This window comes from Enhydra lutris, unplaced genomic scaffold, assembly GCF_002288905.1.
Source record: "Enhydra lutris kenyoni isolate GAN:26980312 unplaced genomic scaffold, ASM228890v2 scaffoldscaffold45, whole genome shotgun sequence".
Taxonomy (NCBI): Eukaryota; Metazoa; Chordata; class Mammalia; order Carnivora; family Mustelidae; genus Enhydra; species Enhydra lutris.
Window position 1 is genome coordinate 3,531,271 of NW_019154129.1, and position 12,531 is coordinate 3,543,801.

The window sequence follows — 12,531 nt, forward strand, 5'->3', positions numbered from 1 at the left end:
TCCTGTTGGACGTCCATCTCCCTCCCTAGAATGTAAGTTACAGGAAGGCAGAACCCTCCCTGTCTGGTTTATCTGTGTTCCCTGGCACCTGCCATGTGTTCCGTTCCGTAGTGGAATTAAACATGTGAACGGATGGAAGAATGACCCTGACATTTGTTCCTCGAGCCAACCTTCCTGAGGGTCTTGCCCCAGCCCATGATGCCCACCCCGCTGTCCTGTCGGTGGTAGCAGGTATCCGAGGCTTGGCTGCTGGCAGTGGGTGTGTTCTGTTTCTTCTCGAGCTGTACTCAAGCTGAGCTGGTGCATTCCCACAGGTCAGGGCTGCCAGGCCACCAGGGAACAGAAAGGGTCAAAAGAGGCTCAGATGCTGTGGCCGTGGCCAAAGCTAACCTCCATCCGAGGACAGCTCAGTGGGGAGTGGGGTGCGAGGCTGCTGGGGTTAGAAATGAGAAATACACTGAACCCGACTCTCACCTTGCTCTCAGACTCCGGTCCCAGCTCTCCCACGGACATGCTGTATGAACTTGGGCCAATCCCTTCTCCTCGCTGAGACTCACTTTCCCCATTTGTCACATGGAAATGCAATGGAACAGTGGGGGAGGGGGCACTCTCCTGCCTGATGCATCTGACTTCTGGGCCAGCCCCTTGCTGAAACTGCTCACACCAACCCCATCCTGTTGCCATGTCCCCTGGGCCCTTTTCACACAGTTTTTAAAGCCACGCGATGTGTGGGTCAAGTCGGATGCTACAGAACCCCCGCCTTGACACCACCAGGTGTTCCTTCTTCCTCCCCAGCTGCTTCTATGTTTGTTCCCTTAAACGATGGTGTGAGCAAGGGTGAGAAGCTGGAGGAGTGGGGAGGAAGGAGGTAGGGAAGGCCCCGGAGATGCTGGTTCACAAACCGCTTTGCAAACCAGGCCCCAGCCCCAGGGCTCGACCACAAGGGTTGGGGGGCAGGTGCGGGAGAGCTGGAGACCTGCCAGATTTGCCCATTAGGAAGGTCATTTTGGCTTCAGCATGGCGCACAGATAGATCAGAGAAAGAACTGGCAGGGAATCCGAGAAGTTCTTGGCACAGGGAATAACGTACGAGGGCCCGCGAGAGAGGCTAACAGTCGGCATAGCCAGAAGAACTATAAAAACCCAAGAAAGCTTTGGTGGCCCTGCACAACAGGCGAGCGGAGATGAAGCGGGATATAGGGAGGGTCCGAGTGCAGAGGGCCTTTTTAGCCACGCGAGAGAACGTGGATTTCAACCTAAAGGCACAGGCACTGTTTTAAAGAGCAGAATGACAATTAGGTTTGTATTACTCAGAAAAGCAGCCGGCCATGGTGTGGAGCATGACCAGGTGCTAAGGAGGCCGGTTCAGAGCTCCTGTGGGTGACTGAGCAAAAGGGGATGGCGGTTACGCTGGGAGCATGGCAGTGTGCACGGACTCTAGGGAGACTCGGGGGGCAAAAGCTAAAGACTTGGGAACTGGGGGAATGTGAGGAGAAACAGATGAGTCCAGGTCACCTCCTGTGATAACCTTTCTTGAAATGGGAAAACATAGGGGAAACTGAGGCAGCTTAGGATGGGGACTGGCCAACTTTTTCTTAAAGGGCCACCATAAGTATTTTAGGATTCGCCAGCCATGGGGTCTCTGTCACAAGTACTCAGCTAGGCTCTTGTAGCCCCAAAAGCAGCCGGAGACAATATATGTACAATTGCTCTTGGTTACCCACCAATAAAACTCAGTTTACAATAAGCAGGTGAGGGGACGGTTCTCTGGCCCCTCGTTTAGGACATGTCACATTTGATGTGCCTCTTCTGGTTTCAAATGGAGAGTCTAGGAAGCCGTGGGGAAAGTGGTTCTGAGTACAGGAGAAAGGTCTATTCTAGGTGAAGGAAGGAATCCAGGAGCAGTCTGGGGGCAAAGGCCTTCTAAGGCCCCCAGCGGGCAAGAGCAGAATGCTGAGGGCCAGGCCCTGAGGTCAAGGAAGAGAGAAAGGAGACTGAAGAGAGGTCTTCCTGGGTGGTGCGGTTCGCCTTGAGATGGGGTATTTTGGCAGTATCGTAACTGGGCCATGACACATCTCAGAGAGCTAGCCTGAGGGCTGACTGCATGGATGGGACATAAATGCGGGGTGCCAGGATACGCCACCCAAAGTCATGCCCTTTTGGCATATGGATTATTTTGAGCTAAAGTTCCTTGAGAACCAACAAGTGCAGCGAAAGCACTCCTTTCATAAAGGAGAGCTCCATTTATAAAGGAAATTCCCATTTGTAAAAGGTGTCTCCCTCTCCCACACCAGGAGGAGGAGTCTCATCCATGGAGAAGGCAGGTCTTACATCTGCATAACAAACCTAACCACACAACCCTTGTTTACCATACTTTTCTGGGTCCTCTTCCCATAACTTGCTACCCTCCCGGAAGCCCAGAACCCTTTCCCCTTTTAGTTCAGGCCGTATGTAAGTTCAAGTTCCAAGGACCTCGTTGGATTGTTGATTGTCCAGTGCCCCCACATGTACTTGTGTAGTGCCTGTGTTCATACACTCCTGCCTGTTTTTCTCTCGGTCTTCTCTTTGGCCCATCTCACTGAAAGGACTCCATCTGGAGAACGTGAGACAGGCAAAGGAAAGGATTTTTCTTTCCCTACATACCATGGTGACATCCCCAGTGAGAGGGGTCAGGGACAAAAGAGTGCCAGAAACCAGTTGAAATAGGGTGAGGATGGGACTAGAGATGAGGAAATGAAGATAGCAAGATGGCAGATAACTCGCAACATGTAAGGCTATGAAGAGGGACAGAGAGATAGTGGCTGCAGGGGAAGATGGGATGGAGGGTTGGTTGGTTGGTTGGTTGGTTGGTTGGTTGGTTGGTTGGTTGGTGATGGGAGAGATTTGTTTCAATTCTGATGGGAAAACAAAGGCCTCTTAGGCTACAGGAGAAGGTTGGATTAATGATGATTCCACCACCAACAATCCATAGGGCGTTGCTCAAAGGACTTGGGACAACCTCCTCATTTGTAGAGAAGTGATGAGAACATCTGCCTCTGGGGTTAGGCCCACGTAGCTCTCAGTAAACGTTTCTCCTGTTGTATCTTTTCCGCTCCAGCTTCCAAAATGAGTGAGTCTGGGTCTGCAAGGTTTCCTGGCTTTACAGGCAGCCCTGGTGATCTGGAAACATCTTGAATTATTACTTTCTTTGGCTCTTGTGTGAAAGCCTGAATAAATGGTGGGGTTTTTTTTTGTTTGTTGAAAACAAATCAATAGAAATAGCAGGAACATAAATTCGGTGTACCTCAGGGCTCAGGGGATGTACTAGAGGCAGAATTTTTATGAGGCCTTCAATCTCCTTTGGCTCATTAGATCAGTGAGTAACTGCTCTCTAATTGGTCTGAGGTCAAGCCTTCAATACCCATGTTTTCTACAAAGAAAGAAAAGTAGCAGACCCTTCGCAGCCTGTGGGTTTTTATTACAAGAGTGGGAAGCATCCATGGAGTGGCTTGAAGAGCATGTCTCCTGCCCGTCCCCCTGCCAAAATTCACATCTCAGGATGTGACCTTATCTGGAAATAGGGTCTTTGCAGAAGTCAGTAAGCTAGGGATCTACAGGAAAGCACCCTGGGTTTAAGGTGCACCTTATAAGAAGAGGATAAGACACAGACACACAGAGGACAAAACCATATGAGGACAGAGGTGGAAACTGGGATGATGAAGCCAAGGATTGCCAGGAGTAGGAAGCAGTGAAGAATGCTTCCCAAGAGCTGCCAGAGGGAGCATGGCTCTGTCAGCTCCTTGATTTCAGACCTCTGGCCTCCGGAACTGTGAGAGGTATATATTTGTGTTGTTTTCAGCCACCTGGTTGAGGTACCATGTTATGGGAGCATCCTGGGAAGCTCACAGAGTCTGACTTCATGCTTGGTCTAGGGCAGTGAAGGAGGCCATGGGGTCCCCTAAGCCCGGCGTGGTGGCACAGGCAGTGGCCAATGGCAGCCTCTTCGGCTTCAAAATGGCAGGAAGTGTGTGCAGGCCAAAGCTTGGACTAAGGCACAAACACATCTGAAACAGTGGGAGGGACTGAGGGGGTGCTGCAAGGGCCAGGGAACCCAAGGCTCTGGGGTCCTCAGTTTGAGATACTGTGTGTCAACGGCAAAGCTGCTATAACTTGAAAAACATTCACAAATGTTTTTGAAAAAGGTGATCCTAAGAACTTGACTTTCGTCTTAAGGAAAAATCAGAAATTCAGATGAAGCTTTGTTCCCCATGGTATTTATCTTAACATTCTTTTTTTTTTTTTTAAGATTTCATTTATTTCTTTGAGAGAGGGAGAAAGAGCACGAGCAGGGAAGGAGCAGAGGGAGAAGGACATACAGACTCCACACTGAGCATGGATCCTGACGTTGGGATCCATCTCAGGACCCTGGGATCATGACCTGAGCCAAAATCCAAGAGTTGGACACCGAACCAACTGAGCCACCCAGGTACCCCATGACATTCTTGATAATACCGAAAAAGTAGAAGCAGCTTAAATGTCCGATAGTAAGGTAGGGTTAGTTAGATAGATTATGGCATACCTACAAGATGGATTACTAAGCAGCCATTACAAATATTTGTAAAGAGTGTTTAATGTTACAAAGAGGTCTTAATGATGTGGGAAAATGGTAGTGATATAACACCAGATGAAAAAAGAAACTGGTTATAAAATGGTACAATATGATGCTGATTGTTGGGGAAAAAAAATTGCATGAAGGAAAATCTGCCACAAGGGCAGCGTGGTCTCAAGTTGGAAAATTTGTGGGAGATACAAACAGAAAACGAGAAACTTCTTTATACTTTCTATACTTTTAAAAGGTTTACTGGGTATGTGGATAACTTCCATAATCAAGGAAAAAGTAAAAAACGTTAAAAATCCCGTGTACGTGGTTTCCATTTTTATTTTCTCTGATGGATGGTTGCGCATCAGCGAATCTTGAGTTACGCTAACTACGTTAGGCCGGTCACAACACACACATGCACAGAGAGGTCACATGGGCTGTGCCGGGCTGGCTGTTGCAAATGTACATCAAGTTACACAGGTGGAATTATTAGGCTGGTTAAAATACACCACCAAATGATGGGACACGGTTGGGTCAGGCCACCTCTCCCGCCCGCCGCTGCTGTTTCCGGAGGTCTTCGTGTTAGGCTGGTGAGTGGTGTCCTGCTGGCACTCCCTCCAGTGGCCCCCAGTGGGTGGAGAGCGCCTGAGTCAGCATCTGCTCTGGGTTCCCTTCTCATCTGCCCATGCCTGGTGTTGGAGCCCCCAGCACTCTGCTACCTCTTCTGAGCACTGGTTGTGCTCCAGCCCAGGCCCTCATCCCCACTTTGCTCCACACACCTGGGGCAGACATTGCAAGGGAAGGAAGAGCCAAGAGCAAATGGACACACTCCCGATGTGAACCATGCCCAGACACAGGAGGGGAAGAAGCAGGAGACGTAACCACAACACCACACACAAACTCAGTCTTTACAGATGGGCCCTCATGTCTCCAAGACGCATGGGCTGTGTGGAGCCCTCCAGAGCACAGCCCCTGGGAGAGGACAGACGGGAGACGGGAGCTGTGCCCATCCAGGGCAGGCCTGATAGCAGAGCTAGAAGGGTGGATGGGGGATGTGTCCAACATGGTGCTAAATTGTTGAAAAGTCACGACTATACACACCTGGGGATCATGCCCCTCTCCCAGTTCATTCACACGGTAGGTTAGATATAGATAGATAGAAGTGGAGATACACTTTTTCAAGGGAGGACCTTTCCTGGTGGTTGGATAAACAGTGAGACAGACTCCTGGGTTTGGCATGCTCTGGGGGGGGCCATGCGACAGTGAGGGACTCCCTATTGCTACACTCTGTACAGGGCGGCCGGGCCCGCCCGCCACGCCCACGGCCCCTGGCGGCAGTCACAGGCTTGCCTTCAACCCCTTCCGCCTTGGAGAGCTCTTGGGCCCCTGTGAAATGGAGGCTATGAAGACAAGAGGGTGGGAGGGGGGTCCCCGTGGCCCCGGGGGCACCCCACATTGGGGGGCTACATGATATTACACTGGGTGGCCCCGCAGCAATCCTTGATGAGTGCCAGCCCAGTCTTGGCCACTGTGGGCTTGCTAGGTGGGGGCTCTGCTTTCTTCTCTGCTCGGGAGCCTGCAGCAGGATAGGGGCACAGAAAGAGATAGGGGAAAAAGGAGAGAGGAAGAGGTGACATAAGGAGAGCCCCGACCATCAGCAGCCCCTGTCCCATCCCAACCCCTAGCCAGGCCTTGCTCCAGCTCTACAGATTAGGTGCAGTGGAGAGCTGGCATGTGTTTTATATGGTTCCAATAACTATTCCCACCTCCCTGTGAGCCCCCTGACTTTCAGTCCTCAGCTTCCAGTCACAGCCTTTAGCTCTTATCCTATTCAGTTCTCTTCGCCATTGTATCTGCCAAGCCTGGCACAGGGTCTGGCATTCAAAGTATTTGGTGAATGGATAAATGGGAAGTATCGTCCAAGTCACTTTAATCTGGGGTTTCATGTCTTTTAATTCTGGGAATTGGTCATACATTATCCTTCCAGAAAATTCCTTGTTTTCTGTTATCACTCCTTCTAGAATGCCTATTTGAAGTAAGCTGGACTTTCTTATTCTCTCTTCCATGTTTTGGAAGACATTTGCCATATCTTTGTCTCTTTGTGTTACATGCTGGTTAATTTCCTCAGCTCTGTCTTCCAATTTATGAATTCTCCCTTCAGCTCTGTTTAATCTACAAGTTTTTACTTCTGTGGCAGTTTTTTTAGAAATGTAATTATTTGCAAATCTACCAATTCTTTTCTCATGACATCCTGCTATTTCATTTTGGGTTTTACCCCTTCTCTTATCTCTTTCATCGTTTTAAATATACTTAGTTTATTATCTCTTTTAGATAGTTTGTTATCTCCAGTTCTTGGGAAGACATTCTTTTTGTGGTATCTACTGACTCCACTCATGGGGTTCAGTTCTTTATGGGTTTAAAATTTTTATCAACAGTTCATTTTCATAGAGTTGTTTGTTGTTGTTTTTTTTCCAAAACTGTGGGTTACGTATTGTGGGATGCAGAAAGGTCCTCACTGAGCAGTTTTGCATCTGCTTTGCTGGGACCCCAGAGATTTCAGTGGCTTTTTTTTAGTTTTAATTTTTCAACTTTAGATCCCAGCACTAGAAGATTTGTGCAAATTTGGACACTTGGCCCTTTGCATGGGGTACAAAAAACTGGGTGTTTTGATTTCTTGCCAGATTACTTTTTGTTATTCATAACCGTGCTTTCCTTGCTCCTCCTCTCTCCCATTAGGTGGACTTTTTCTGATTGGCTTTTCATGAAAGAGACAGTCCACTGAGGATGCTGGATTTAGGCAAGGACCATATGCCTTGTGATATTAGGGGCCTGAAGAAGGGTACCTTCTTCTTTCTTTATTCCCTTGTACTCTACCCCACATTTCATGGGATATTAATAGATGGTCAAGGAAAACTGGGTTTGTGGCCATAGTAAATGGTGGTGGCCTTTGGGTTTTATCTTCCTAGCAAGATTTCCAGTCCTCTCACTCTGATAACAGTTGATGTCTCTGGGGCTACAGAAGCAGGCATGCAACACAGATCTGGCCAATCATAGCATCCCAGCCTCTTGATGACGGCGAAGGCCTAGGAGGTGGGAACATGATCCGAGAAGGGCCAGTCAGAGTATTCCCCTGTGATTGATGTGTTTGGATACCAGGAGAGAGAATGTATGGTGTTGTCTTGCTGCTGCTAATTTATGGTTCTGCAGTTCAGGCCCCAGGAAGAAGGCCCATCCATGTAGTAGGAGAAAATGAAGCTCACATATGCGGAGGGGCAGAAATAGAAACAGAAGGAAAATGAAGGCATTCTAACAGTGTCTAGTCCCCGAAGCTGGTTCCTGTTGCACTTCTTCCAACAAATCCCCCTTTGTGCTATTGTAAATTTGAATTGAGTATGTTTCCTATAACTAAACGTAGCCTCACTGGGTCAACAAAGAGAAGCAGAACCTGTTACCACTTTTATAGGCTAATAAATATTGGCACCAAACAGAAGATCAAATATGTATCATTTCCCAAACTTGTTTCACATGGAAACTTTTTGCTCTGATTATCAACAGAGGCTGGATTTCCCTGAGCCTCAGCCCCCACCGTTCTGCCTCAGTGGCCATGCAACTCCTGAGAAATCCTCCAAACCTACGATTGATAAGAGACAGCTGCTGCTAGGACCAGCTACAGTCTGCCGAACCCCAGGCAAAATGAAAATGCAGGGCCCCTTGTTCCAGAACTATTAAGAACCTCAACATAGCAAGAGAAGACCATGAAAACAAGCACAGTGCCCTTCTGGGCATCGGGGCCTGGGCAACTTCCCTGGAGGCATGCCCATGAAGCAGGCCCCACCTGCTGCTATCATGTGCCCAAGTCTGATCTCTAGAAAGTATTTTGTTGTCCCCCCTCTGGCTCCCAGACCTCTTTAAAATTTCCTTTTCTCCTGAATGGGGGAAGGAGGAAGAAGAATGTAGGCACTCACTGGCTGGAGATTTGGTTACTTTATCTAGAGGTTTTAACTTGATTCTCAGGAAATCCGCCATTTCCTTGTCTTCTTCTTGCTCCCTGTGGAGACAGGCATGTAAAGACAAGAGGGAAGTAGAGTAAGCAAGGAAAGCACCAAGAAACTGAGGAAATGGGGCCAGAGGTTAAGTGTGTGGGACCACGCATCAGGCTCTGTGGCTGGTGTGGGTATGCTTCTGTGTATTATGTGCGGCTGATACGTGTATACTGCATGTTACATGTGGATGGGGAATGTATGTTCTGTTTTATGCGTGGGTGGTGTGCCCATGTTTTTTTTTGTGTTATGTGTCAGTGGTGTATGCATGTTGCATTTGAAGAACTTACTCTGAACCACAGACATGTATCAATAATGGAGTAACTGTCTCCCTGGGGCCTGGGTGAGATCCCAGGGCAAAGGCAAGGCCATGCTAGGACCCAGCCTCTGCAGGGGTTTCAGTGAGCTGAATAACACCTCTCCTGACCCTGTACCCTTAAGTCACCTACACATCTGTGCTCCCATGAGGTCTGTGGTAAGTATCAGCAATTCACCTAAACTCTTCCAAGGGTCATCAGGAACAAGTCAGCAGGCCCAGCCTGGCTGAGCCAGGCGAGGAACATTCCAGCCTTCAGAGGACCCAGGAGGACACAGACAATAAAGAGCTAGATGCCTCCTAGGTTGGAAGAAGACCTGTGAGCCTCTGTCCTTGTGGGGCTTTCCAAAGGCACGGCTCCAGGACAAACATACTCAAGAATCAACATTCCTTTCCTTTGAGTGGGTGCCCTGTGCCTCCAGTGCCCATGGTTGTCCAGATCAAGTGGCAGATGCATCTGCAAATAGGAGACCCTGAGAGCTAGGGAGTGGTGCTGGAGCCACCAAGGTGTGGGGCGGTGAGGGGTTTTGGGGGGGGCAGGAGAATAGAACAAAGTCGGGAAGTGGAGAGGGCAGGCAAGGAAGCAAGTCAGCCCAAGGGGCAGGGTTTCTGTAGAAACCCATGGAAGTTTCAGGAAGTGGCCTTGATGACCAGTTTGCCTTGGGAGAAAGGTCAGTGAAGAGAATGCGTAGGAGGCTCTGCCATGTGTCATGTGATATAATTGCTCCCTGGTCACCTCCTCAAGTAACATTGTCTTAGGACCCACAGGCCTTTGCAAGACTTTCTGGAGTTGGATTCCAGTTTCCCTGGGATGTGCAACAGGTCCTCAGACGAGAAGGCTGGGGGTTCATTTGGATCCAGTATGTGGGAGCATTTGTTGAGGCCACACCTGTCAGGCCATTCCATGAGTCCCTGCAGCAGAAGATGGGAGCCCACTCACCTTAGCCGCTCGACCTCTGCATCATCCACCAGAAAGTCTCTCTTCTGCACCAGCTTGTGGATCTTCTGGATTAGCTCATCCTCTCTCTGCTTTTGCAGCTTGGTCTTTTCTTTTTCTGGGAAAAAGAAAACACCAGCAAAGAAACTGTCAAGTGCAAATGCTAGAAGCATGTAAGTCCAGGGGCCTGGGTTGGGATCCCGGCTCTGCCATGTCACTTGCTGGGTGAACTTGAAGAAGCAACTGGACCTCTTCAAGGCTCAGTTTCCTTTCCTGTAAAGACACATGGTGGGGCTTAAAGGCAGCGGTGTTAGTGAATGGCTTAGTACAGAGCTGGGCCCGCAGCAGGTACTTAGGAGGTGGTTAATGATGCAACAAGGGGTTCATGCAGAAGGCAAGGGGCTCCGAGGGCCCAGGCAGGGGTGTAGGAGGGAGTTACTCTACAGCCAGGGCCAACCAATGTGTACAAGGAAATCATCCATCCTGATGGCTCTTGTCCTGTCCCAGATACCAAGGCCTAGAAGGCCAAAGAGAAAACAAAAGAGTCAGGGCTAGAGATGACTGAGAAAAGGAGGCAGAAACTTGAACCTGCTTCTGCTCCCTCCGCCCAGGCCCCTTCAGAAGATGAAAAGTGTTGGGCGACTTGTCTGCAGACACCACCCACTGGCCTCTAGGTACCACCTACTTGCCCCCAGGCATCAACCACCTGCCTCTAGGCACCCCCACTTCCTACCAGGCATCTTCCAACTGCCTCCGTGCACCTCTCACCACTCCAGGCACCAACACTTGCTTGGTGATGTGATCCTTTTGCTTGCCAACATTATCCACCTACTTGCCAATGAGAATTGCCAGCTTGCCAGCTTGACCCCGTTTGCTGGCAGCACACACCTGATTCCTAACATCTCCACATGCCTACCAACGTGACTCTCCAACTGGGCTTCTCATCTTCTCCAGCACACCTCCTTAGCCCAGGCCATCTCTTCCTGGACCATGTGTGCCCTCCTAGCTGGACTCTCTGGCCTGTCACCCCAACACAGTTGTGAGCGCCCATTATAGAACCAGACGGTCCTACTTTCACACCCTACCTTCTCCTCTCCCTAGCTGTGCAACTCCAGCACGTCCCTCAACCCCTCTGGGCATCCAGTCTCTCAACATAGGTGATCATGAAGTTGCTGCAAATTTTAAGAGAGATAGACCAAGGAAAGTAGGCTCACTGCCTGGTATCTCGTAAGGGCTCATGAACTGTCAGCTTCTTCCATTATAAGCCATTATTGTATATCGTCACCGTTGTTTTAATGACTAAATGCTCCTCTCTTAAATATTTACTGAATCAGGTACAAAAGAAATAAATACTTATTTAATGAACGAAAAGCGAATCTCAGCTTAAGTGTACAAATGAGAAGTGCTTCATAAATTGCAGCTGTTATATTTGTATTTCCATGAGCTTGTCGTTTCCATTTAGTCCTGTTTCTCAACCAGCACCACTGATATTCGAGACTGGATCATTCTTTGTTGCAAAGGCTGTCCTGTATACTGCATGGTGTTTAGCCAGATGCCCAGCCTCTACCCACTAGGGGCCAGCAGTACCCCACCCCAGATGTGACAACCAAAAATGCCTCCAGACATTGTCCAGTGTCCCTCGGAGGGGGGACAAAATCACCCCTGGTTGAGAACTACAACTTTAGTCCTTTCCGACAACCGTATGAGGGAGACACTACTTTTATGTCCAAGGGGAAGGTGCCATGACCTCTCCAGTTCTGAGGAGGCAGTGGGGGCAGTGGAGGTGAGATGACATATCTTGGCTTGTCCCAGAGGAGTCCTCAAGGCAGAGAAGGCCCCAGGCATTCTCTCCAGCCAGATATCTGCATCCACCACTGGGGAGCTGGTGAATGATCTTCTGACCCTGGCTGGAGAGGTGTGAATTTCTTGGCCATTCAGTGATCTCTTTGCTTGATACTTTTATTGATGTGTCATCAGGAGCACTGTTTCTTCCCCTGCCTACACTCAGCTGAATCCATCTAAACACTTGGCCTGGTCCAGGGAACACACAGAAAGACTCAACAAAGAGTTGGAGGAGAAGGTAGGGAGAGGTGAGTAGGAAAGCAGAAGAAGAAAGAAAATTTTAATATGTGAATTTCTACACAAAGGTCACTGGGAAAACTTGATTTCCTGGGGGAGTCAATGGAACTGGCATTGAGGACCTAAGCTCTATTACTAACTGGTCCCATGACCTTATCAACCCATGATTCTTAGCCAGATAGTCAATGATATTTCAGGCGGAAGGCACTCTTCACGTGGGACGCCCCCCTGCGCTGCATGTTTTGGCATCCCTGGACTTTGCCTGCTGAGTGTGGGTACTGATCTTAATTTAAATTTTTGGTATTTTGTTTATCATGGATTGTGTGTGTATATGTGTGTGTGTATTTTGGTATTTTAAAATTAAAAAAAAAAAAGATTTATTTACTTTATTTTAAAGATTGACAGAGAGAGTACATGTGGGTAGGATGAAGTGCAGAGGGAGAGAATCCTAAGCAGACTCCCAGGTGAGTGCAGAGCCCAATGCGGGGCTCGATCCTATGACTCTGAGATCATGACTGGAGCCTAAATCATGAGTCAGACACTTAACCAACTGAGTCACCCAGGCACCCCTATTTTGGTAT

General features: G+C 48.9%; 1 protein-coding gene across 1 annotated transcript in view; it reads right to left on the reverse strand.

Annotated features, from left to right (window-relative positions):
• Positions 1-4,899: 4,899 nt before the first annotated feature.
• LOC111156183 (uncharacterized protein C16orf45 homolog) overlaps positions 4,900-12,531 on the reverse strand; it is a 105,935-nt gene continuing 98,303 nt past the window's right edge. The window contains exons 4-6 of the mRNA XM_022516903.1: positions 9,875-9,989; positions 8,544-8,626; positions 4,900-6,154 (exon numbers count right to left, since the gene is read on the reverse strand). Coding sequence (XP_022372611.1) covers positions 6,042-6,154; positions 8,544-8,626; positions 9,875-9,989 — 311 coding nt within the window. The 3' untranslated portion in view covers positions 4,900-6,041. The remainder of the gene's footprint in view (positions 6,155-8,543; positions 8,627-9,874; positions 9,990-12,531) is intronic.